The sequence below is a fragment of the Arvicanthis niloticus genome, chromosome 1 (assembly GCF_011762505.2).
Source record: "Arvicanthis niloticus isolate mArvNil1 chromosome 1, mArvNil1.pat.X, whole genome shotgun sequence".
NCBI lineage: Eukaryota > Metazoa > Chordata > Mammalia > Rodentia > Muridae > Arvicanthis > Arvicanthis niloticus.
This window is the reverse complement of record NC_047658.1, coordinates 152,890,690-152,913,249: the sequence shown is the minus strand read 5'-3', so window position 1 is coordinate 152,913,249 and position 22,560 is coordinate 152,890,690. Positions and strand designations below refer to the sequence as shown.

Sequence of the window (22,560 nt, the reverse complement as noted above, 5' to 3'; positions counted from 1 at the left end):
TATTGTACCAGGTTTCCTGATTCCACAGTAAACAGGAGGAAAAAGGAGAGAAAGAACTATGTGCCAGAGAAGGTTTGCCGCCTTCTAGTCTGGAAAAAAGGTACAGGTTCACTTTAAGGGGTGCATGCAAAACAAGCAGCTGAGCCAGAAGTGGCGGCGTGATCTAATCCCAGCTGAGGCAGAGGTAGGTGGATCTGTGTTCCAGGCTAGCCTGGTCTACAGAGTAAGTTCCAGATCAGTCAGGGCTACACAGAAGTCCTGGCTTAAAACAACCAATCAACTAACCAGACAGCTGAGCAGAGAACCTTCCAGAATCGAGAGCCAGCCAGCAATCCCAGTGCTTAGGAGGGCTTAAAAGGAATCTCTAGTTCAGGCCAGGATGATCTAGGTGTGTTCCAGCACTCAAGGAGGCCCTGTGTAGTATCACACAGCCCTTCTCAAACCCCAGGGTCACCACTGGATTTAGGAATGCAAACTCCTGGGTTTTCCGATCTAGCCCCCCTCCCTCCTTTAATCCTATCACCCCTTTTATCCCCTCCAGGGCCAAAGTCCCAAGTCATTAAAGAAGTCCAGTGGCCCCTCTCCTTGGAACAGGGCCTGTTTTGTTTCTGAGCCCTGTATATAGCAGACACATAGCCCTGCACCTAGCATATAGCATGTGCTTAATACTTGTGGTTAAAAGGCAGGTAAACTTTGCAAGACTCACTGGCGGGGCCTCATAGAGATGCCAGGGGTCTGTGTCACATGGGGCCAGGTTTGGAAGGCCTCCAGCAAGTATTTACCCAGTGAACCCAAGGTGAGCAGCAGATGTAGTCCGTGTCTGAGGAAGTAATATTTACAGGTCTGGAGTTGTCTAGACCAGGATGACAGAAATCAGGACAGGAGGGCTGAGGTAGCCTCAGAGAGCCCTGCCTATACCAATGTCAAAGGTTCTAGGCCTGAGAGGGCCAGTGGTGGGCAAGAGGCAAGGTGGGGGCAAGACTACGCCATCATGTTTATTAGAAGGCTGGATTTCAGTGTGTTCTAGACAGGAAGTCCATGATTCGGATAAAGTACTCACTTATAGAAAGCTGCTGTCAAGATGCAGGTAAGGACAAGATCCAGGTAAGGACCCAATCTGGGCAGCCCCTCCCCACTGACCTTAACAAGGGGTGTGCTCTTGGTTTTATTCATTATTTCTTTTTATTTCTCTTTATTATTATTAATATTATTATTATTTGCTTTTGCTGTGGTCACTATCATTGGCAAAGTTTTTTTTGTTTTTTTTTTTTTTGTTTTTTTTTGTTTTTTTTTTTTCAGCTTTTTCCTGGGCTGGGGCTCCTGGCTTTGAAGGGTTCCGCTCAGGCTCCAAGGTGCCAAGGGTGCTTGGGATGTGGCCCTGAACTCCGGCTGCGAAGATGTCGAGTAGAAGAAATCATTCTTGGTTTAAAAAAATTAAAAAAACAAAACAAAACCCTCCACAATCTATAGGTCATTCTTTACTCCACCAGTGATCAAACTGCCCAGAAGAACCAGTGGAGGGAGGAGAAATAGGCCAGTGGGCACTGGGCCGCCTCCCAGGGTAAGCAAAGAGAGCTGGCACCCAAGGCTTCTTCCAGCAATGGGGGGTTTGAAGGGAAGGGAGTAGGATTTTTTTTTTTAAAGGAACAATAGAGAGCCCAGTGCCTTGAGTTAAGATACTGTCCCAACTCCATGGCTACCTGTAGCCCCTGCCCAGGCCACTTCCCACTGTCACCTCCTCATCCAGGAGATGCATAATTAAAAAAAAAAAAAAAAATCAAAACAAGACCCTAAATAAAACATAATCCAAAAAGAAATGACCTGGAGGAATGAAGAAAGGAGAGAGGAGGGTGGAAAGGGCCGGTCTCTGAATGCATAATTCCCGAGCCACCGGGGCTGGGGGAGGGGCCCCAGCGTCCATTGCCTGCTTGGCGTTAGCTTGTCACATAGTGTTTGGTGGACGGCTGCCCATACACCCTGTAGAAATCCTGGTGGCCAGGTTGCTGGGAAGCGTCGAGCCAGTCTCTGACTGCCAGGCCAGGAAGGGACTGAGGGACGGAGGGTGTGGGTGGAAGAGGGTGGGAGTACTCCTGTGAGGGCACTGTCCAGGGGAAGTGGCCGGATCGGGGGTACGGCTGGTGGCCGCCATGGTTGGCCACGGAAGAACAATAACAGTTGTCCACAGAACAGACGAGAATCTTGCGGCCGCCATATTGGGGAAGCATAGGCTGCTGGGTGGCAGAGCCATTGGGGTACTGCGAAGGGGGAAACACAGGACTCGAGTGTACTGGCTGGGCACCACCTGGCAGAGCAACCAAGTGCTGCGTGGAGCTGCAGGGACCCAAGGGTTGCCCAGACTGCCCCTCGCTGCTGGCTGTGCCTGCTGCCCCGTACTGGCCGCCCACGGGGCCTGATGAAGTCTCCAGGAAGCTAGCCTCTGGAAAGGCTGTTGAGTGCTTGCGCTTTTCTGCCCCAGAGCTGTTCACACCACAAGGGTACAGGGGGACGCTCTGTAGGAAGGGCACCGGCGTGCTGAAGGGACCTGTGGAAAGTTTAGAATAAATGTTGCTGAGGCGTCCAACCCAAAAAACCCAGGTATCCTCTCCCGTGGGGGCCGTGAACCGCTATGGGTCCAAATATGTGACATCTTGGTTGGTGTTTACTGTTTTTATATTCTAGCTGAAAAAAACAAGCCCAGGAAGGTCATATAATGTCACCTGCCCAAGGTCCCATGCTAGGAGTGGCAGAGCCAGGATCTGAGCACAGGTTGCCTGTGTTAAGCTATACTGACTGCCTCTTGGAGGTGGTACTGGCATTACCCCTGCCCAGAGGCCTTTAACCTCACCTTCTAGCATCTTCCGCAACTGCTTCTCTTTCTTGGCCACCTCGTTCAGGAAGAGCTTGGAGTTCAGGTGGCCGATCTTAGGGGGAGAAAGGCTGCTGCCCGTGCAGGTCTGGGTCCTGGGGGCAGTGGACGGGGCATCTGCTGTGAGGAGGTATCACCCGTGAGCCCGCCCTTCCTCCCCACCAGTGGGCATGGCCCTCTCTGCCCTCCCTCAGATGTGTTCTGGAGGACTGGGGGCTATCAGCTCACCTGTCCATTAGGATTTTCACAGACTTGGTGTTCTACAAGAGAAGGAGAGAACGGTCAGACAGCGGAAAAGGTGTGGCAGAGCCGCTCTGGTTACTGAGCGCCTGCTGTATCATGGTGGTGGCATGGATCCTGTTGATTGTTTGAAGCAGACTCTCATGTATCCCAGGCTGACTTAGAACTAAGCATTAGGACGACCCCGAACTATCCTCCTGCCTCCACTTCCCAGTGCAGAATTACAAGAGTGTGGCATGGTATACGGTACCCACGAGCAAACCCTGAGCCTCGTGTGTGCTGGGCAAACTGTACACTCAGCTGCATTCCTATCCAGGCATCATTTCTTCTTTGTATCCATTATACCTAGGAGAGGGTCCCACGGGCCCTTTGCTGGGTCTCTTTGTTATGTAGTTCTAGATGTCCTAGAATCCACTGTCGACCAGGCAGGCTGGTCTGGTACTCTGAGATCTATCTGCCTCTGTCTCTGAGTGCTGGGATTAACAGTGAGCACCATCTACTCCAACAGGCCTTTGAAATCTGGATTTCAGAAGTGAGTGATAATGTTCACATCATATCATGTTACACATATGATCTAAACAGGACACCCCTGTCCAACCCATCAATACTCCCATGGCACCTGCTTGAATTTTCTTAACACAGAGAGACCGTTAACTGCCCTACCAGTTCTACCCAGTCTTTCTGTTAAATGAGGTAGGTGCCAAAATTTGTTTCTTTTAGTTTTCAAAGCTTAAAAAAGAATCTGTGGACTGGAGAGATGGCTCAGGGGTTAAGAGCACTGACAGCTCTTCCAGAGGTCCAGAGTTCAATTCCCAGCAACCACATGCTGGTTCATAACCATGTGTAACGGATCCGATGCCTTCTTCTGGTGTGTCTATGGTGCACCCATATAAATAAAATAAACAAATCATTAAAGGATGGTGACTGGTAGTCCAGGCTCAGGAAGCATCTGTGACTTGCCCAAGGTCACAGGAAGAGCAGTCTAGCCCATGCAGGCTGGCTCCAAAGACAAAGGGAGGTGAGCATCCTGGACTGGAAGCAGCTGGGGAGCAGAGCTGTGCGGAGCGGACCCCAGTCCCACCTTCATGAAGCTGACGTCCTCCGTCTTATCGAAGAGAAGCTGCAGGGAGCCCAGCAGCTTCTTGGCCTCCTGCATGCGCTCCCCAAGGTGCAGCGCCTGTGCCGCGTTCTCGCTGCAGAACTTGGCTTGTGCCTTGTCCAGGACCTCCACGGTTTGCCGCAGGTCTTCGTCCAGCAGCTGGTGCAGCTTCTCGTACTGCAGACGCACCTCCTCCTTCAGCTGGCTCACTTTCTCCTGCAGAGACAGACAAGGATGGGCAGGCACATGAGCAGTGAGTGATCTGGGGCTGATGTCACTACCAACTCCATTTCTGATGCTAGGGTCTGGACTCTCGAGCCCCCTGGCTTCTGAGGGTAAGGTGTGACCCACCAATTCCCCATGTATATAGCACTGGGCTGTGTGCCAACCACTCTTAACCAACGGGGCTCCTATTCTGATAGGTGAGTGATTGACAGGTGGCTCTGGCATAGAGTGACTCAAGACCCCTAAGGAATTCACCTAAGACCTTGCATCCCCACCATCCCACCTGTGCTCAGGGTTTACTACCTCCACCAGGCGCTTGTCTGACTCGAGCTTGTACAGCTGGTCCTCAATGTCCTGCTCTCTCTCCTCCAGCCTCTCCTGCTGCTTCATCAGCATCTTCTGTAGGGACAGTTGGAGTAACAGTGTCAGAATGGGGTGCTGCTCCAAACTTACCAGCCAGCATCATAGCTCCCCCTTGTCAACAGACTCTTCCGAGGTCCTTTGTCTCAAGATGACCTAAAATCTCTACCAGGCAGCCTCCCCTGGTCTTCAAGCAGCCCCAGGATGAGCTCTTTTCAGGAATGGGGAACCCGAGGGGCTTCCCATGTGTATTCAAGCCCTGAGCTTTCTGAGGGCAGGCTCTGCGCACAAAGTGCTTGCAGCCCCTGCTTTCTATGTACCCATTGCTTCATTATATCTAGAAAGGGGTTCATCGAGTCACCCCAGCTACCTATGAGGTAAGTACTGTACTATGATTATTCACACAGAGAGAAACTGAGGCCTGGAGAGCTTTTATAACCTAGCTACAGTCGGCCAATGGAGCTGATGAGATGGCTCAGTGGGTAAGAACGCCCACTGCTCTTATAGGAGACCCAGAGCCAGGTTCTCAGCACCATGTCAGGCAGCTCACAGGTGCTCCAGGGCACTCTGACGCCTCTGGCCTTCACAAACAACGCTTGTAGGCACACATATACATAATTAAAAATAAGTATTTATTTCTGAAGTTGTAAAGCTAATGAATGACATATCCCAGGGTAATGGGGTAGGAGGCCTGTGATTATCCAAGCCAGGAACCTTTCCCTGGCGGTGCCATCTTGAGTAGAGCACCCTAAGATGCAGACAAACAGCCTTCCAAGGTGACACAGGGCCTTGAACTCGCCTTATATTGCCTAATTCTATAGTTCAGTAACAAAGCCACCTCTCCTTGTTCCTGAGGCTACAGTCCTGGCCTCAGGAGTCAAGTATTTCAGCCCCTCACTAGGACCAGTAGAGAATGACCCTGCTGCTTTCAAGACCAACCTGCTGCCAGGTCAAGTTGCTTAAGTTGCTTTTCCAAGCACGCGCTCGTGCTCTCTCTCTCTCTCTCTCTCTCTCTCTCTCTCTCTCTCTCTCTATATATATATATATATATATATATATATATATATATATATATATATATGTATATGTATATATAGATGTGTGTGTGTGTGTGTTTTATATTTTGTATAAGAGTGTTTGGCCTGCACACATCTATGTGGACCAGGTACCTGGAGCTGGCAGAGGTCAGAAGGGATTGGATCCCCTGGAAGTGGAACTGAATGTGGGTCCTCTGCAAGGGTAACTAATGTCCCTAATTACCTGTTTCTACAACCCTCTCCTCCAACACAAACACACCTCTTCAGACAAGGCCAACATGACTGCCTCCTTTCAGATATTTCAGCATGGTTAAGAACAATCTTTTAGAGCAGCTTCCGGCCACTGTGTAAGGTAGGTCCATCTTTGCCTGGGCCAGGATCTCCATGTGCCTTTAGGTCCTGTGACTGTCTGCTTCTCAGATCTCCCCCAGCACTGGGCTCACAGGACACTTCAATTCTTCCTGTCATTTCCTGTCAGCCAACAGTACCCCCTCTCCTTTGTCTGCTTTCTGAGGCCCAACTCTGAGGAACTTTCCATGACCCTGTTTGTTCTGAATTGGTGCAGGTCCCTTCCTATCCTGGTCATGTGGTCAGTGGGCTGTCACATCCTGCCCTACTGGGTAGCTGTGTTCTTTAGTATAGCAGTCACTTTTTTTACATTGGTGTTAATAAAAAAAATAAAGTAAGGCAGTTACAGTAGTGCTGGCCTGTAATCCCAGCACTGGAAAGCTGAGACAGAAGTTTGGGGAGCTAGAGCCAGTACATAGAAAGACTCTGCCTCAGAAAAACCAAGAGAAAAAATGGAGGACAGCTACAGGCTTCCACCTGCACCAGGCCCATCTCAGGGGCTTAACGACAGCTACATGTAGCAAGTATAGTACATAAAATGTTGCCACTCGCAGGAAGTCATGTGGCAGCTCTATCCTAGAATCTGCTCACTGGGCTACCGCCCCCTACTGTTACTGTTGTGTTATAACACCGAGGATAGAGCCCAGGGCCTTGCACAAGCTAGGCAAGTGCTCTACACAGACCTACCTCTTCAGCTCACATTCTGGCGCTTTGAATTTCACTCAGAAACTATAATCTGATTTCTTTAGAAATTCCAGCCCTCTTTTTTTTGGTTTAGTTTTTCAAGACAGTGTTTCTCTGTGTAACAGTCCTGGCTGTCCAGGAATTCACTCGGACAGGACTGTCTGGGGAAGTCACTCACAAGAGATCTGCCTACCTCTGCCTCCAGAGTGTTTGGATTAAAGGCGTGTGCCAAGACACCCACCCAGCACTAATTTCAACCCTCTTAAGGAACTGAGCTTTGGCTTGGGATGGTGACACACACCCAAAGTACTAGCACTATGAAGGTGAAGCAGGAGGATTACCATAAGTTCAAGGCTAGTCTGAACCAGATGGGGGAAAATAAGAAAAAGGGGTGGTGGTAGAAAATAAGAATTGCTGTTAACTAGGCATGACGGTGCAAGCCTTAGTTCTACTCTGGGGAGACTGAGGGACAAATTTGAGGTCATTCTTAGCTACAAAGGGAGACCTTGTGTCACAAGGCTTTGCAGCTGCCCTCTGCTTCTCTTCATGGTCAGGCCTCAAAAAGGCCTGAGGACCTGGTTGTTGTTGAAAAGGTTTCCAGAAACATCCAGGGATTGAACACAAGGCTCTGCAATGCAGCTCCCAGACACTCAAGGGAAATGTCCACCATCAAGGGGTGCTTCTTATGCTTTGTGGGGGGCTTTAGTCTCACCACATAACCCCTGCTCACCCTCCCCCAAGGTTAAGTTTCTAACAATTCCCACTCACCACCCCATCCTTTTTATATATGGGAAAACCAAGGCCAGCAAGACACTTCAGGCAGATCTATTCTAGAGAGGTTGCTAGCCAAGAAACAGAAGCAAGATGCTAAGGGCAGGGGTTGGGTGAAGGTAAGGCTCTCTTTCTAGGCCTAGAAAGCTGGGAGTGTGACCCAGCAGACCTTGCCCCTGTCAGCCAGAGTGGCCAGATTGACAATAAATATAGCTTGTATGGAGTAGAAACAGAGGTGCCCACAGGACTGCCCAGATACACACCTGAGCACACATACACTGCGACCTGGGCCCTAAGTCCCCTGAGTGTATATTTACACCCAATTACAAGTAATGACTGTTGGGTCTTTGGAGACCCCAGACAATGAAGGAGCATGCATTAAAACTTTCCTGGGGGTTGCAGAGACAGTTCAGCAGTTTAAGAGTACTAGCTGCTTGGGTGGATAGAACCCAGGTTTGATTCCCAGGGCTAACAGAGGCTCACAACCATCTGTAAGTTACCCCAGTTCCTGGGGTTCCAACACCTTCTGGCCTCTGCAGGCACTGTGCACACACACACACAAACACACACAACATTCGTACACACTTGAACAAGCTTCACTGTGAATGGGAGGCCTTCTCCCCTCTCCTATATAAAAACAGAGCTCAACCAGCTGCCTTGTGTGCTCATAGGTATGAGTCACACTGAACCAAGTCCCCAAACCAGGGTCCAGGCCATCTGATAGCTCAGGCTCTTACCACTCTATGTTTGCCTGCCCAAGTCATGGATGATCAGGGCTCTGAACAGAGATGAGGAAGGGAGACCAGCCTGAGTCCCAAGGGAAGGAGAAGACACACAGACAAAGGTTCCAACCAACCTAACTTCTGGGCGGGAAAGATTCTTACCCTGCAAGCCAGTAAGGGCCCCTCCTGCTTCCCCACTGAGGCCCTTTAGGAATTTATGACTGCTATCCATCCCCCAGCTCCTGCTCAGCCCACTCTCTCCTCACAGGCATTCCTGGAAGCATCCCCACTCTGGGATGCTGATGTTAGGCCTCAGTTTCAGGATTCTGCCATTCTGCAGGAAGGGGTTGGGTCCAGCCAAGGCCCAGTGAAGACAGTAACCCCAACAGGTAGGGGGGGCTGGTTTCCCCTCGGAGACCCCCTTTTTTCAGGTCTGCTATAAGAGGAGACAAGGCAAGAAGAAGAAGGAAGCTCACCAATGAGACCTTCAGTACTGGCAAGGCTAGGCAAGCCTCTACCCCCAGCTTCCCTGCACCCAGGGGGTGGGGAGAGGTGCTACTTCAAGCACCAGTGAGACTGGCAGATGTTGCCAGTGAGGAAGGCAAATGCTGCCTCTCCACCACAACCACATCGGTTCCGCCAAACCAAAACATCAAATGGGCTGAGCATGGTGGTGCACACCTTTAATCCCAGCATTTGAGAGGCAGAGGCAGGGAATCCCCTGTAAGTTTAAGGCCAGCCTAAGTCTACAGAGTGGATGTATCGAGTGCCAGAACAACCAGAGCTACACAGTGAGCTCAACATCTCAACAAACAAAAACCCCTAAAAACCAACCAAACAAATGAAGCAGGAAGATGCCGGAGGACTAGGGGCTTGGCGGCAAGGACCATATCCTCTCCTCACTCCCAGCAACCTCATCCAGGTTCTAGTCCAGGTTCTCCCCACCTTCTCAGGGAGTCACATTTCCCATTTGGGCAAAACACAGCTGAGGCCCAGCAAGGCACCCCAAAACAGGGAGTAGAGGCTTTCTAAACTGCCTGTGGCTCCCCCATAAACTTCCTGGACTATGGCCCACATCAAGTATGTGAAAGGTGAAACCATGTCTAGTCTAGAGGGACCAAGGTCTCTGGAGAAGCCTAGAATTGTGGGACACGATCACTGTTTTCTTTGGGCCTGTGAACTCCCATGCTCTCTTCTTCATGGCTCCAGAGTGCCCATGTATCTCAGACCTACCTCCATGCCTTGGTGCCCAGCCAACCAAGAGGGGTACTCACAGGACCTAACTTCTGCCCTGCTATCTCAGGCTTCTCTGGAGCCTGACCAGCTAGGCCCTGTTGGTATTTTGCTGCCAGACTAGACCAGGCAGACGGGTGAGGTTTGGAGAGTAAGGGCTGTGTAAAAGTTAATAAATAATAATAAACCCTCAAGTCAACCTTGAAGAGAAGGTAGGTCAGGGGAGAATGGGCTAAGGGCCAGGGCAGAGGCAGGCCCCAGGTTTGTAGGCAAGGCTAAGGTTGGCTCCAGCAGCCCCCGGGGTAAAAAGTGAGGGGATAAAAAAGGGGTCAGGTTGATGGGAAAGAACACATCTCCTTGCTTAGGTCATGCCACTGCTGGCTCCATGATTTAGCTTAGAACCTTGTAGAACTTTCTTCCCAAGCTTCCAAGACTCCTTACTTCCTCCTCATCTAATCCTTTATCCCAAGATCAAATTTGACCCGGCTGCATGGCACAAGCATTTTTTCTCTCCCCTCCAGAAAGCCCCTCTTCCCTGCCACAGTGCCTGCTTTAGACTACCATGTGAACCCTTAAGCTGGAGAAACCACAAACCCAGGGATAAGGGGTGGTGGACACAGGCACCAAGGCCAGGAGAAAGCTAGAGACTCGGCGAGCCCCACAGGCCATCAGCGTGAGAGGGCTTCCCAGCTGCACAGCAGAATTAGCTTTTGCTGCGCACAGAGCAGCCTCTGGGGCAGCAGAACAAAGAGGCGAGAGAGAAAGCCCCCCTTTGTCTGGGTTTGAATGCCAGGCCGGCCAGGGAGGAAGGCTTTCCCAGAGCCAGGGATGAGCTGGCCAGGCCTGCTTGCTCAGCCCAGGGCAGAGGCCCAAGTGGGGCTGCCCACCCAGACTCTCCTCACTTCCCAGCTCTGCAGCATCCACTGGGGCTCTGTCCTACCTCCAGTACCCATCACAGGCAACAGCTTACCCTAACCCGAATCCCAACCTTCTCTCCCTTCTCAAAGATCCCCAGGTAAGAAAGACGCAAGGCCCCTGGCAGGTTCACAGCCCACCTATTACCTGTTCGAGCACTTTGCAAGTGGCAGTCTGAATGAAACCAAGGACAGGAAATTCAGTTTGTGGGGATAACCAGCGAGGCCCAAACAGCCTGCTCTGTACCCCACTCCCATCTCACCTGACACCCACTCTTCTCTCACAGACATAAACACATGAGCATACTCTCCTTCACCCCACAGCCACACGGGAAAGTAGTGCCAATTAAGTCAGTCATGCACACATCCTTTCTTGGAGATTCTCATGTGAAAAAAAATAGTTATAATAGACAGACGGACAGACAGACAGATGCCCCGAGTCCAGAACTGGCAGGTAGAGCAATCAATGGGACTGTATGACAGGCTCCTGGCTGTCAGCAGGATCCTGGGGTTGAGGCAGGGGACTGGACCTCTGCCTAAGGCTTCTCTTAGGTCCCAGGGAGAAAGCCAAAGCAGGCTTCCTTATCTAAGGACTCCGGATGATCAAGGAAAGGACAGCAGTCACACTACTCCCCCCCCCCCACAGTTTCCCCACTGTCTGCTTTTGGCAGAGGGAAGGGTGGGTCTGAACTCCCTGAATCAAGCTGTAACCCCAGCCCCAGCTTAGCAGAGACCCCCAGGCCTCCCTTCCACACCCAGACTCTCTACAGAGTTCTTGTGTATCCTCTCCAAGACAGGCATGGGGTACTTTCACTCTAAAAAACTACAAATCTCAGCAGTGGGATTGCATTCTCAGAGAACACTTAGTTTCCTTAGGGGGGAGGATGTGAGGTACATGGTTCAGGCCAACCTCTCCAGCCTGCTTCCAGAACACAGAAGCACACAAACCAAGCAAGCTCAAGTATGCACATCTACAAAGCCCCTCCCACGCATGACCGTGACTTCTCTTGGGTCCTTTCTATTGGGTCAGAACTGCTAGGCCTGAGCCCACTGGATGTCTCAAGCCTGGGCCCACAGCCCAAAGGAAAAACACTCCGAGGGCATAGGTACGTCCCAGTGAGTGATCTCGAGGCCCCATCTGGTTGGCACCCAGTCCTCTCAAAGGCAGAATGGGGCAATGTTCTGGCCTGCACAGGCCTAACTCGAGTACCACCCCTTCCCAATGCCACACCCAAGCCACAGGCTCAAGCACACAAAAGTGGGTGCTTGTGAGTATTTGGAGACACAGCTACTGGAAGGGTTAAGTGGTGGTTGTTTTGTTGGTGGTGATGGTGGTATTGGTGGCGGTGAGTTTTTTTTTTTTTTTGTTGTTGTTGTTCTTGGGGATTTTTTGAGACAAGGTCTCACTATGTAATTCTGACTGGCCTTAAACTCAGAGACCTGCCTGCATCTGCTTCCTCAGTGATGGGATTAAAGTGTGGGTCACCACGCCCAGCACTCAAAACACTCAGCAGTGTTAACTATTTCCGGCCAACTGACCTGGAGCCCGACCCACTGTGAGGGCAGGTGAGAAACAGCAAGCAGAATATAGATTATGTCTGTGGTTCTTTGTGCTTCTGCTCCTATACCCTGGAAAATTCTGGTGCCCTTTTCCACAGCACTACCAAAGGCCCTATCAGGCCTAGCTTGAGAAAACCAGTTGAGGCAAAGCCTACTCCTCCTAGATAGCCTAAAGAGAAGGCAGGGTTTTCTAGTCAGCTTCCTCAGGGCTTAGCTCCTCCCCAAGGGTGGGAGCCCCACCTCTGCATTCAATAAGTCAGACTTCTACTTGAGTGATAAGGGGCTACTGAAGGGTTTTTTATCAAGCCTGGGGCACCAGAGAGAAAGGACGTGAGGAACCTGGAGGAAGATAAGCCTGGGGCACAGGTGCTGAGCTCACAGAATTGCACATCTGGTCCTAATGCAACTCACTATTTCTGAGCTTGCCCCATAGGCACTAGAGTACATGTGTACATGCACGTGTGTGTGTGTGTGTGTGTGTGTGTGTGTGTGTGTACACACAACAGACACACATATCACTGAGCTGCCGACAAAGTTCAGTCGTCCCTGATGAAAGGAACCCCCAGGTACACTCCTACAAGCAAATGCCACCCTTTCCTCCCAATCCTAAGGCAAGACATACCCATTTGAGGGTAAATGTAGATACACATCTAAGGATGCCCTCCTAATACCTAATACCAAGCCAGGCATAATTAAGTTTTCATCCCTACCCCAAGACATCCCTAGCACGTAAAGACATAAGGGGTGCAAACACAGGGAATGCACCACATCCACTACTGTTCCATTCAGTCCTATCTCCCCCCTCTGCCCTCCCTTTCTACAGTCAATCCCAGGACAGAGAATTGACAGCCGTCTTTTCTCCAGCCTTTCCTGGGACGTTCGCAGCCTCCACCCCTGCTATCTTTATTAATAGCAGCAGCTTCGATACTGGGTAAAGTGTGGGCTCTGCCTAACCAGAGTCAAGGGAGGAGGACCACAGGGCTCTGCCTCCCCAGGACTTGGCCTTTTCCAACTGGTGGGGACGAGTGACTCCACTTCTCCATCCCCCACACTTCCTTTAAGAAACCAGAGGCCTCTCCTGGCACAAAACCCCATAGCTGGCCCATGCAATTGCAAACTAATTATACAGCAAATTTTGTTATCCCCGCCCTCAGCCTGCGGTGGCCCTTCTGCCTTTTGTTGGTTGTATCTGTGTGGTTTTTAATTGCTAAACAGTGACTCATTTAGATTGGTCCCCTCCTAGTCTCCGTCCAGCCCCCACAACCACCAAGGAAACAACCCCCATCTACACTCTGGACAGGCCTGGCTTCCTCATACTGCAGCAGCCTCGTTGGCCTCCAGGGGCCTCCACCCTAAACACACACTCCTGGTCCTACCAAACCCAACCTTGCTTCCTTATCACAAGACCCCTAGCAAGGGCTTTCAAGATGGCTCAGTCTTAGATCAGCTCCTTCCTCCGGTGTGACTCAACCCGGAGAGGCAGGAGACCCGAGAGGAACCTGGGAGGAGTCCCCTTCCAGTGAAAGGGACGGAAGTATGCCCCACTCCAGTTCCCTAGCCAGGCCCAGAGGCCTAAGAGGGGGAAGGCGGTTTTGACATTGGCTGCTGCAGCAGGGTGTATACAATGGGAGGGGGTGCGGTTCGTAATCACCCAGCCGGCAGCCCAGGGGAGCCAGCTGCCTGAAACCAGATTTCAACGCGGCTCAACCTTAAACCCACAGGATTCTTTTTCCGTCTTCCACGTCCCCTCCCCAAATGTGGGAGGGCTGTGTAAGAGGGCAGGACTGAGAGGAAAGAGCCCAGGGTGAAGAAGACACATACTTTAAGGTTTGTTCATGCCAGGCGCAGGCAGCATTCAAGTATATAGAGCATCTTTAGCCTGGGGAGAGTCTACTAGGACGGATTGGAAGAGCTGACAGACCGGGACTCCTCTGGACAGCCAGGCCTTGCCCAGCTAGATGCCAGAGTTCTGCTCTACCTCCGGAAGCTTCCCCCCCTCCCCAGTGTGTTTCCAATAGCGCTTAAAACTAACATGGCTGCTTTTGTTTACTTCCTCATTGGTATTGCCAGCATCATGGATCATGTCAGCCACAGCAGCGGCACCAGGACACTCATTACATAAACAGCAGCTGGAGAAGCAGGACCGGGGTCACTGCCTTGGTGACTTCCCGTAGAGCTTACAGAAACAATGCAGGGGGAGGGAGCTGCGCAAAACAGAAAAAGCAACACTCCAAAACTACTTCTACCAGCCTCCCCCAATTCCATAAATGACTTGCAGGAGGGAGCCTAAGGGCGCAGGTGCGAGAATACAGCCAGCAGCCGGGGGCCTTTTCCCCAGGACCTGCCCCCCCCCCAAACTTTCACGGAAGAGTTTGGAAGGGGGCCTCATGTCACATTTTGTGCGGATGGGTGGCTCCCAGGCCCTGTGTGTGTGTTCGCGCGCGTTCTGTGTACTTACCCGTATCTCATTCCTCCGTATCTCCACGTCACACACCGAGTGTCCCTGATGCGCGCCGCTGTAGTAGCAGCAGTACTGGCACACCGCCACCTGCTCGGCCTCGCAGTGGTACAGGCGGTAGGCGTTGTGCTGCGGGCAGCTCCAGGCCCGCACGTCGTCCGCCTCCACCAGGAGGTGCCCGCGGGCGGTGGAGGGCTGCTGCAGGTGCGTCTGCACGTGAGACTGGCAGCAGGGAGCCTCGCAGCGCAGGCAGACCTTCTGTGCCGGCAGCGGGGGGCCGCGGCGACAGAACACGCAGTGCAGTGCCGTCGGCGGCTTCTCCACGTGCAGGGCGTTGAACTTCTCCACGATGTTGGTGAGCTTCAGGTTCTTCTCCAGGCCCGGCTTCTGATTGTAGGCCTGGTTGCACTCCGGGCAGCGCACAAGGCCACTGTCCTTGGCCCAAGCCTCGCCGATGCAGCCCCGGCAGAAGTTATGTTTGCACGGCAGCTGCACCGGCTCCACGAAAACGTGCAGGCAGATGGGGCAGATGAGCTCCTCCTCAAAGCAGTTCTTCCAATTCTCCGCCATGGCGGCTGCGGGCAGGGGGCCCGGGTAGACCTCTCTAACTCCCCAACCCTGGGGATCCGTCTGGTACAGCTGGGGACCCACCGAGTCCGGAGCTCCGGTCCCCGCCGGCCGCGCCAGTCGCTCAGTCACCAGCGCCTTCCGCGTGCCCGCCCCCCAGAGGAGGGAGCCTGGGTCCTCGCGCCGCGCGCGCCGCCGGCTGCGTCTCCTCCTTCTGGCGAGTGGCTAGCGGGAGGCGGCGGGCTGCGCCAGGGCCGCGGCCGGGGCACCAGCCCTGGAGGGGAGCGCCGTGGTCCAAATTCCATATAACAGGCCGCCTCCCGGTCAGCGCGGCTAGGGCAGCGGCAGCCCGCGGCCTGCGCTCGGCCCCGCGGCTGACATCGGGGCGCGCCCCGCGGCGCACCGAGCGGGGGAGCCGCACTCTTCCTCTGGCGGCGACGGTGGCTCCCTTCTGGCTGGTGCGAGCCGCGCCTTCCTCGCCTGGATCCCGGCCGAGGTCCGAGGGGCTCGGGAAGCTAGTTCGGCCGCGCGGAGGCTGGCTGGAGCGGGAGCCGGCGAGCGAGGCGCACCGGCGATCCCCGGGCCGTGGCGCGGGCGTCCCCCAGCTGGCCGGCCGGTTGCGGGCTGCAGGGCGCGGGCGGGCCGACTACAGGGCGCTGCGTGCGCGCTGGGGCAGTCATTCAGATGAAATTCCAGTCCCCGGCCAGAGACACCAGCCCGCCTCTGCCTTCCTCCTCCCTTCACAAATAGAAACGGAAGGGGGAGGGAGAGAAGTGGAAAAAAAAAAAAAAAAAAAAAAAGGCAACCAGAGAGGGAGGGAGGGAGAAGCCCGGGAGGTGCTCCGGCCTGACCCCCTCGTCGCTACTTCTGCGCTCCCTGGAGGCCCCGCGCAGGGCGCCCCCGCCGCGGAGAGACCCCACTCCCTGTCCCCGCGCTGGGCGGGCGCCTCGCCTGCGCCGAGGAAAACAAGGATTGATCAAACTAGAAAGGAATTTTTCTCAACTGCTAATGAACAGGAGGCTCGGCTCCCGGCCCTCCCCTCCCCTTCCCTCCCCTCCCCCCGCCCGGCCCTCCCCCTTTGCCCCCCCACCCCTCCCCCCCCACTTTCTTTTCTTCTCGGCCTCTGCTCCGGCCTGGAAGGCTCCGGGCTGCGGTCGGAGCCAGCCTGCGGCGGCGGCGGAGCCAGGCCGAGCCAGCCGGGCCGGGTGCGTCCTCAGCGCCCAGCCATCTTGAGCTCCCAGCGGCCGCGGTGGGGACAGGGGTCCGGGAGCGCGCTCGAGGGTCCTGTAGCTCGCTTTTCCACCCCTCCCTTTGGTGGGATTTTTTTTTTTCCTCCAAGGGGAGGGCTGGTGGCCTCCAGCAAATTAGGAGAGAGAGAAGGAGAAAAATGCCAAGTCTTGATTTCTCTTTACCTCTGCTCCACCCATCCCGATCCTTTCCAAAAAAAAAAAAAAAAAAAAAAAATCTTTTAAAAAGATTAGAATTGGAAGAAGTAGGCAGAACGGAGAGCGCCTGCTGCCCCCAGCGCTGCCCGGGCGACGCGTCCGGGGCGGGCCCGCGCCCGTCGCTCTGTCCGTGGGTCCGTTTGTCCTCCCGCAGCTTCTCAAGTGAGGGGAGGGCGGGCACTCCGGGCAGGGTCTCCGCTGCGGCTGTCGCTTCAGAGCTTTATCCTTAGATCAAAAAAAAAAAAAAAAAAAAAAAAAAAGGAAAAAAGGGGGAAAAAGGAAGAAACCACCCCCCAGCCCGAACTCTCTCATCATAACCACCTTCAGCCATCTTGCGTGTATTATTTCAAGAATAATCTGTTTAATAGAAATAGCTGCGTCTCTGGCCCCCTTCTCCGCATCCTGGGGTCCCGCCCCCTTTTAATAATAATCTCGATAATAAAAATGATCAGCGGGCCGGGCAGTTAGAAGCTGCTTTTTTCGGCCTCGGGTCTCTCTGTTTTCTTCCCTCAAGGAAGGGACACTAGGGACTCAATCTGGGGCTGGGGGTGCGGCCAGCCGGTCCCCACCACCAACGCAGGGAGGAAGGGCTCTCTCACCCCTGCCTGGAGCAGCACGGACTGGGGAGAGCCTCGGCCCGCGGGACCCACTGACGGGGCACACTGGGCTCACTGTCTCCGGCCCCGGTTCGCAGCTGCCCCGCATACAATGGGTTCGAAGCAGAGTGAGGAGGGCAAGATGGGGGTGGGAGAAGGCAGAAGGATTGCGGCGCTCGGGGCTCCTGGATAAGGGCGATAGAAGCGCGGAGGGGGGGCAGGGGTGTCCCTACATCAAGGCTGGTCCCGCTACTCGGAAAGGGGGCGGGGAGACAGGCGGGGGGGGGGGAGGTGAAGAGAAAGCGGCAGGCGGCGCCTTTAATCAGCACCCGCTGGTTCAGCCCACCCGGTACTAGCGAAATAAACGGGGAGGGGGGCGGGGCGGGGCGTGTTTTCCGGAAGTGCTGTTACAGGAGCTTGGACTCTTGGCTCCGCCCATTTCCCCCGGGTCTGGAATTAGGGCTGTTCCTGAAACGGCTTATGCTATTGGTCCCTAAGGAAAGACTCCTCCTCTTTAGGGCGTGGCGAAACTTCGTGCTCTCACGTGACTTGCACTAACTTCGGTACATTAAACATTGGGTGATGAGGGAGGGGCTCTAGTCGAGCTCCTTAAAACGGCAATAATGCTGCCAGGCTGTGGGACCATTTTTTCCTGGGCCTCTTCAGCTATAGCTCTTTTTACTTGAGAGGAAAGATGGGTTGTCAATCAGTGTGCTCAAGTGTCTAGAGAAATTGAGCAGGGAATTGCAAAGGTTCACCATGGAGCCCAATCTTTGCGATACTTTCCCCTACATCTCTGAAGCTTAAAACTACCTGCAATCCCCTTTTCTCTATTCAAAAGATGCTTAAAGCACTGTAGACTTATCATCCCTGGGTTAGTTGGTCAGTTAATGAATATACAGTATAACAAAGACCTGTGACGTGATATCGGTGGCATTTTTCTAGGCCCAGGGAATTGCCTGGAAAGCTACAACTTCTTTTAAAAAATTAAATATAGGATAATTTCTGAGAGTAAGAGGCACATGCAAAGGCTCTAAGTAAAAATGACATTTGAGTCCAGACCTGAATGCACACCAAGAGGCATGGAGGAGCAGACTGGGAAGCAGTACTCTCATGAAAAAGCAAAAACAAGTGCACAAGCTTGTACCTGAGCAGAAAGAAGGCATCATGGAAGGGAAACAGGAAGGGACCAGAATACACAGGGCTTTACCTGTCACAGTCACAGGAAGTCATTTGAACTCTAAGCTGGTTGTGAGCTGCTGGGTTTGGTATATATTAGAAAGAGAGCCAACAGAACTTATTATTGGATTAGCTATGGGCAGAGAGAAATCCACAGAACAATAGGGGCTAGGAATAGAACCAGGATGTACTTATCATTATATGTATATCCTGTTAGATAGATAAATGTTTATTACCTCCATTGTCTTACACAATGTTTTATTTAGTTTGTGGTGGAGGCAATTGAACCTGAGCCTTGGCCAAGCTATGTTCCCCAGCCAGCCCTGTGTGTGTGGACACATTCAAATTCTCTCATGCAGGCTGCAGCCCAGCCTTGCTTAGGTGGTGTTCTTCAGGGCCATCTCCCGGGTGAACCTCTCCAGACTGTTAATGACCTTTTTGGAGATCTGGCCTCTCACTGGTTTGTCTCCATTTCCCTGGCAAGGGGAATTAATGCTGCACACTACTGCCTTGCCTGACTTCTTACATAAACTCTGGAGAGTCTACTCTGCTCCTCATGCTCGCAAAGTCAAGCTACCTTGCAAGCCCCAAGTCCTTTTTAAGTTTATTAATTAAAGTGTATAATACTGGTACATAATCATGCTGACTAGTTCTGTGTCAACTTGACATAAGCTGGAGTTGACTTGAAAGAGGGAATCTCAGTTGAGAAAATGCCCCTTCCAGACTGGGCTGTAGGCAAGCCTGTGGGACATTTCTTTCTTTCTTTCTTTCTTTCTTTCTTTCTTTCTTTTTTTTTTTTTTTTTTTTTTTTTTTTTTTTTTGGTTTTTTGAGACAGGGTTTCTCTGTATGGCCCCCTGGCTGTCCTGGAACTCACTCTGTAGACCAGGCTGGCCTCTAACTCAGAAATCCACCTGCCTCTGCCTCCCAAGTGCTGGGATTAAAGGCGTGCACCACCATTGCCCGGTGGGACATTTTCTTGATTGATGGTTGCTATGGGAGGACTCAATGGTGCCATCCCTGCCTGCACGGCTGGTACTGGATTCTATAAGAAGGCAGCTGAGCACACCAGAAACCAGTTCCCCTCCATGGCTTCTCCCTCTGCTCCTGCCTCCATGTTCTTTCTTGAGTTCTGTCCTGACTTCCCTGGATGATACAAGCAGTAAAATAAAATAAACCCTTTCTTTCCCAAGTAGGTTTTAGTCAGGATATTCATCACAGCAATAGAAACCTGAACCAAACAATACTCATAGTGTCTAATATGATAACTCATTGACACATATGTACAATGTGTAATGACATCTTTTTTTCTGGTGCTGGGTATGGATTAAACCCAGGCTCACTCATACTAGGATGTTAGGTACTCCATCACTGAACTATATTCAAAGATGGTGTGTGTGTGTATATATATGTGTGTACATGCGTAACCATGTGCACGATAGACATCTTAGTCAGACCTTGAATTTGTAATCCTTCTGCCTCAGCCTTCTCAAGACCAGAGATAACAGGCTTGTGCCACTAGGCCTGGCTTGAAACTTTTTAAATGGCTGACAGAAGTTGGGCCTCAACAAGAAACTATTTACTAAGAACCAAGAGACTCAACAAGCATTCTGTTCCAGTAGAGCATCTTGATTGGCTTAGCCATCTAATGGCAATGTTTCGGAGGTACATCTATCCATGGGCTCAGTGGGGAAGCATGCGCTAGATTATAAATTTCAGAGACTATTTTAAATTGTAGAACTAAGTTCTAAATCCAGTTTGGTGTGAATTCTGGGTCCTTGATCTTTTGAGGACTGAAGATAGCACAGGCGTTTAGTACTCTGCCACCCTTCTGTGAGAGGCCATACGGTAGACAAAGGAATCCATGAGTTAATTCTTATACATGTCTGACTGAGCAATGTGAAAACAGCCCCTAAACCATGTTTGCTAGAAGCAGGTGTAGGGTGTGTCTCTGGCCACTTCATCAGTGAGCTAGGGACTTATCTAAAGGATTCTTCTCATTTCTCAAACATGGCTTGGAAGACATCAGGCTCTTCTCAACTTGGGAATTCCCAAATTGGAGATGTTGACAGCTCTGAGAGGTGGGCTCTCCATCCTTCTCTTTCCTAACCACATCCCTCCTTTGCTCAAGAGACTTCATTTCTGTCCAGATGCCGATCTCCCGGGTGAGTATTTCCAGACTGTTAATAAGTGACCTCCAGCTTGCAGGTCCACATAGCTCACCAGCCAGGTTTCCCTCGGGTACTTTGAGTCCCGTGGGTTGGACATTGAGCTGCTCATTCCCACTGCAGCTTGGTCCTGATCCTGTGTTCCCTACTGTATTCCTTGGACAGTAGCTGTTTAACCATCACAATGCCAGGTATGAGAGACACAAGGCAGGAACTCTATCCCATCTGTGCAGTCAGCTTCAGGAACTGTAGCTAGAGCTTTCTCTTCAGTCTCAGATCATCCACAGCTAGACCAGATTTTTTTTTCTTTTTTTTGGTTTTTCGAGACAGGGTTTCTCTGTGTAGCCCTGGCTGTTCTGGAACTCACTCTGTAGACCAGGCTGGCCTTGAACTCAGAAATCCTCCTGCCTCTGCCTCCCAAGTGCTGGGATTAAAGGCATGTGCCACCACTGCCCGGCTTGTTTTTCTAGCATCCTCTGTGTGTAATCCTGTCTGTCTTGGAACTCACTCTGTAGACCAGGCTGGCCTCTGCCTCCCTAGTGCTGGGATTAAAGGCATGTACTGTCGGATAAATCTTAAAAAAAAAAAAAAAAAAAAAAAAAAAAAAAAAAAAAATATATATATATATATATATATATATATATATATATATATATATATTTTAAATACAAACAAGGGCTGGAGAGATGGTTCAGCGGTTAAGAGCACAGACTGCTCTTCCAAAGGTCCTGAGTTCAATTCCCAGCAACCACATGGTGGCTCATAACCATGTGTAATGGATCCGATGCCTTCTTCTGGTGTGTCTATGTCACAACCATCTGCAATGAGATCGGATACCCTCCTCTGGTATGTCTGAAGACAGCTACAGCGTACTCATATACATATAATAAACCCTTTAAAAAAATAAATACAAACAAAAAGCTCAACAGTCACGTGTTGTGACATGTTTATGGTAGCACTCAGGAGGTTGAGGTAACAGGAGCACACAACTTGGAGACTAGCTTGAGCGACAGAGATCCTGTGGTTATTACTTAGGTTGCTGGAACCAAATATCCAACAAAAACAGCTTAAAGAAGGGTTTACCAAAGTATAGTGGTGCACGCCTTTAGCCCCAAAGCACAGAAGGCAAAGGCAGGCCAATCTCTGTGAGTTGCTCTACAAAATGAGTTGCAAGACATCTAGAGATGTTACACAGAGAAACCCTCTCTCAACTCCTCCATGACCTGCCTCCTCCCCACCTTCCAAAAATAAAGAAGCAAAATTTCCTTTTGGCTCACATTGTGGAAGCATCACCTGTCAGTAAAAATCTGATGTTCAATGAGCTGAGGCAGGATTAGAAGGTGGGACACCAGGCAGAGGGGGTGAGGGGAATTCTGGGGAAAAGTCAAGAGTAGGAGATTTCATCCCAGACTTGGAGGAGATGGACAAATGAAACTGAGGAGAGGTAACCAACCATGCGGCAGACATGAACAAACAGGTTATATATATGTCACAAGCTGGTCGGGGAATGAGCCAAAGCTTATAGCCTAGGCATTTATTCATAAGTAAGTCTCAGAGTTGTTATTCTGGGAACAAAGAGGCTGGGTAGAGAAGTTCTCGGTTACAAATGGCACCACCATATGCCCATCATGTTAGGCATGGAATCCAAACTTAGCTGGGAGCCCAAGCTTAGAACAAAAGTTTCAGGTATTAGGAAAGTCCCAAGTGGAAGATGTAACCAAAAACCTCTAGGAGCAATTTCCTAGCTGGGAGGGGAACTGAGTCCCTTTAAGAGAGCAAACAGAGATCTGTGAGCAACAAACTGGTAATGAGCTGAGAACTGGAGCCTCCAGCCATGACCCAGGCAGGTGAGCAACTTCCCAGAGCTGAGATTGGTATGGTAGGGCAGCTCCAGGCCAGTGCCCAGGGGTATGAGGCTCAGCTCTCACGAAAGGGCAGTCTGCTGGATGGAACCAAGGGCGACAGAGCTAGTGCCATAGACACATGCTGGCCTGAGGAACCCACAGGCACACAGAAGGGCAGAAAGAACATTTTCCCTGAGCTGTGGTATGACTGAAAAGCCACAAACTTCTTTTTTCTTCTCTCTCTCT

At 51.6% G+C, this 22,560-nt stretch overlaps 1 protein-coding gene across 1 annotated transcript; it reads right to left on the bottom strand.

Annotated features, from left to right (window-relative positions):
• Window positions 1-1,316: 1,316 nt before the first annotated feature.
• Trim8 (tripartite motif containing 8) lies at window positions 1,317-16,119 on the bottom strand. Its single transcript, XM_034508336.2, has 6 exons — window positions 14,518-16,119; window positions 4,734-4,829; window positions 4,188-4,421; window positions 3,095-3,126; window positions 2,846-2,961; window positions 1,317-2,542 (listed from the first exon to the last, which is right to left on the bottom strand). The coding sequence occupies exons 1-6, from the start codon at window positions 15,085-15,087 to the stop codon at window positions 1,935-1,937; spliced, it is 1,656 nt and encodes a 551-aa protein (XP_034364227.1). The 5' UTR covers window positions 15,088-16,119; the 3' UTR covers window positions 1,317-1,934.
• Between the last annotated feature and the right edge of the window lie 6,441 nt (window positions 16,120-22,560).

Excerpts from the sequence above, each read along its gene's own strand:
- Trim8 (XM_034508336.2), bottom strand. The coding sequence starts at position 15,087 with ATGGCGGAGAATTGGAAGAACTGCTTTGAGGAGGAGCTCATCTGCCCC. Across the intron at positions 4,830-14,517 it reads TACGGAGGAATGAGATACGG|AAGATGCTGATGAAGCAGCA; the intron begins GTAAGTACACAG and ends CTGTCCCTACAG. Across the intron at positions 3,127-4,187 it reads AGGACGTCAGCTTCATGAAG|AACACCAAGTCTGTGAAAAT; the intron begins GTGGGACTGGGG and ends CTTCTCTTGTAG.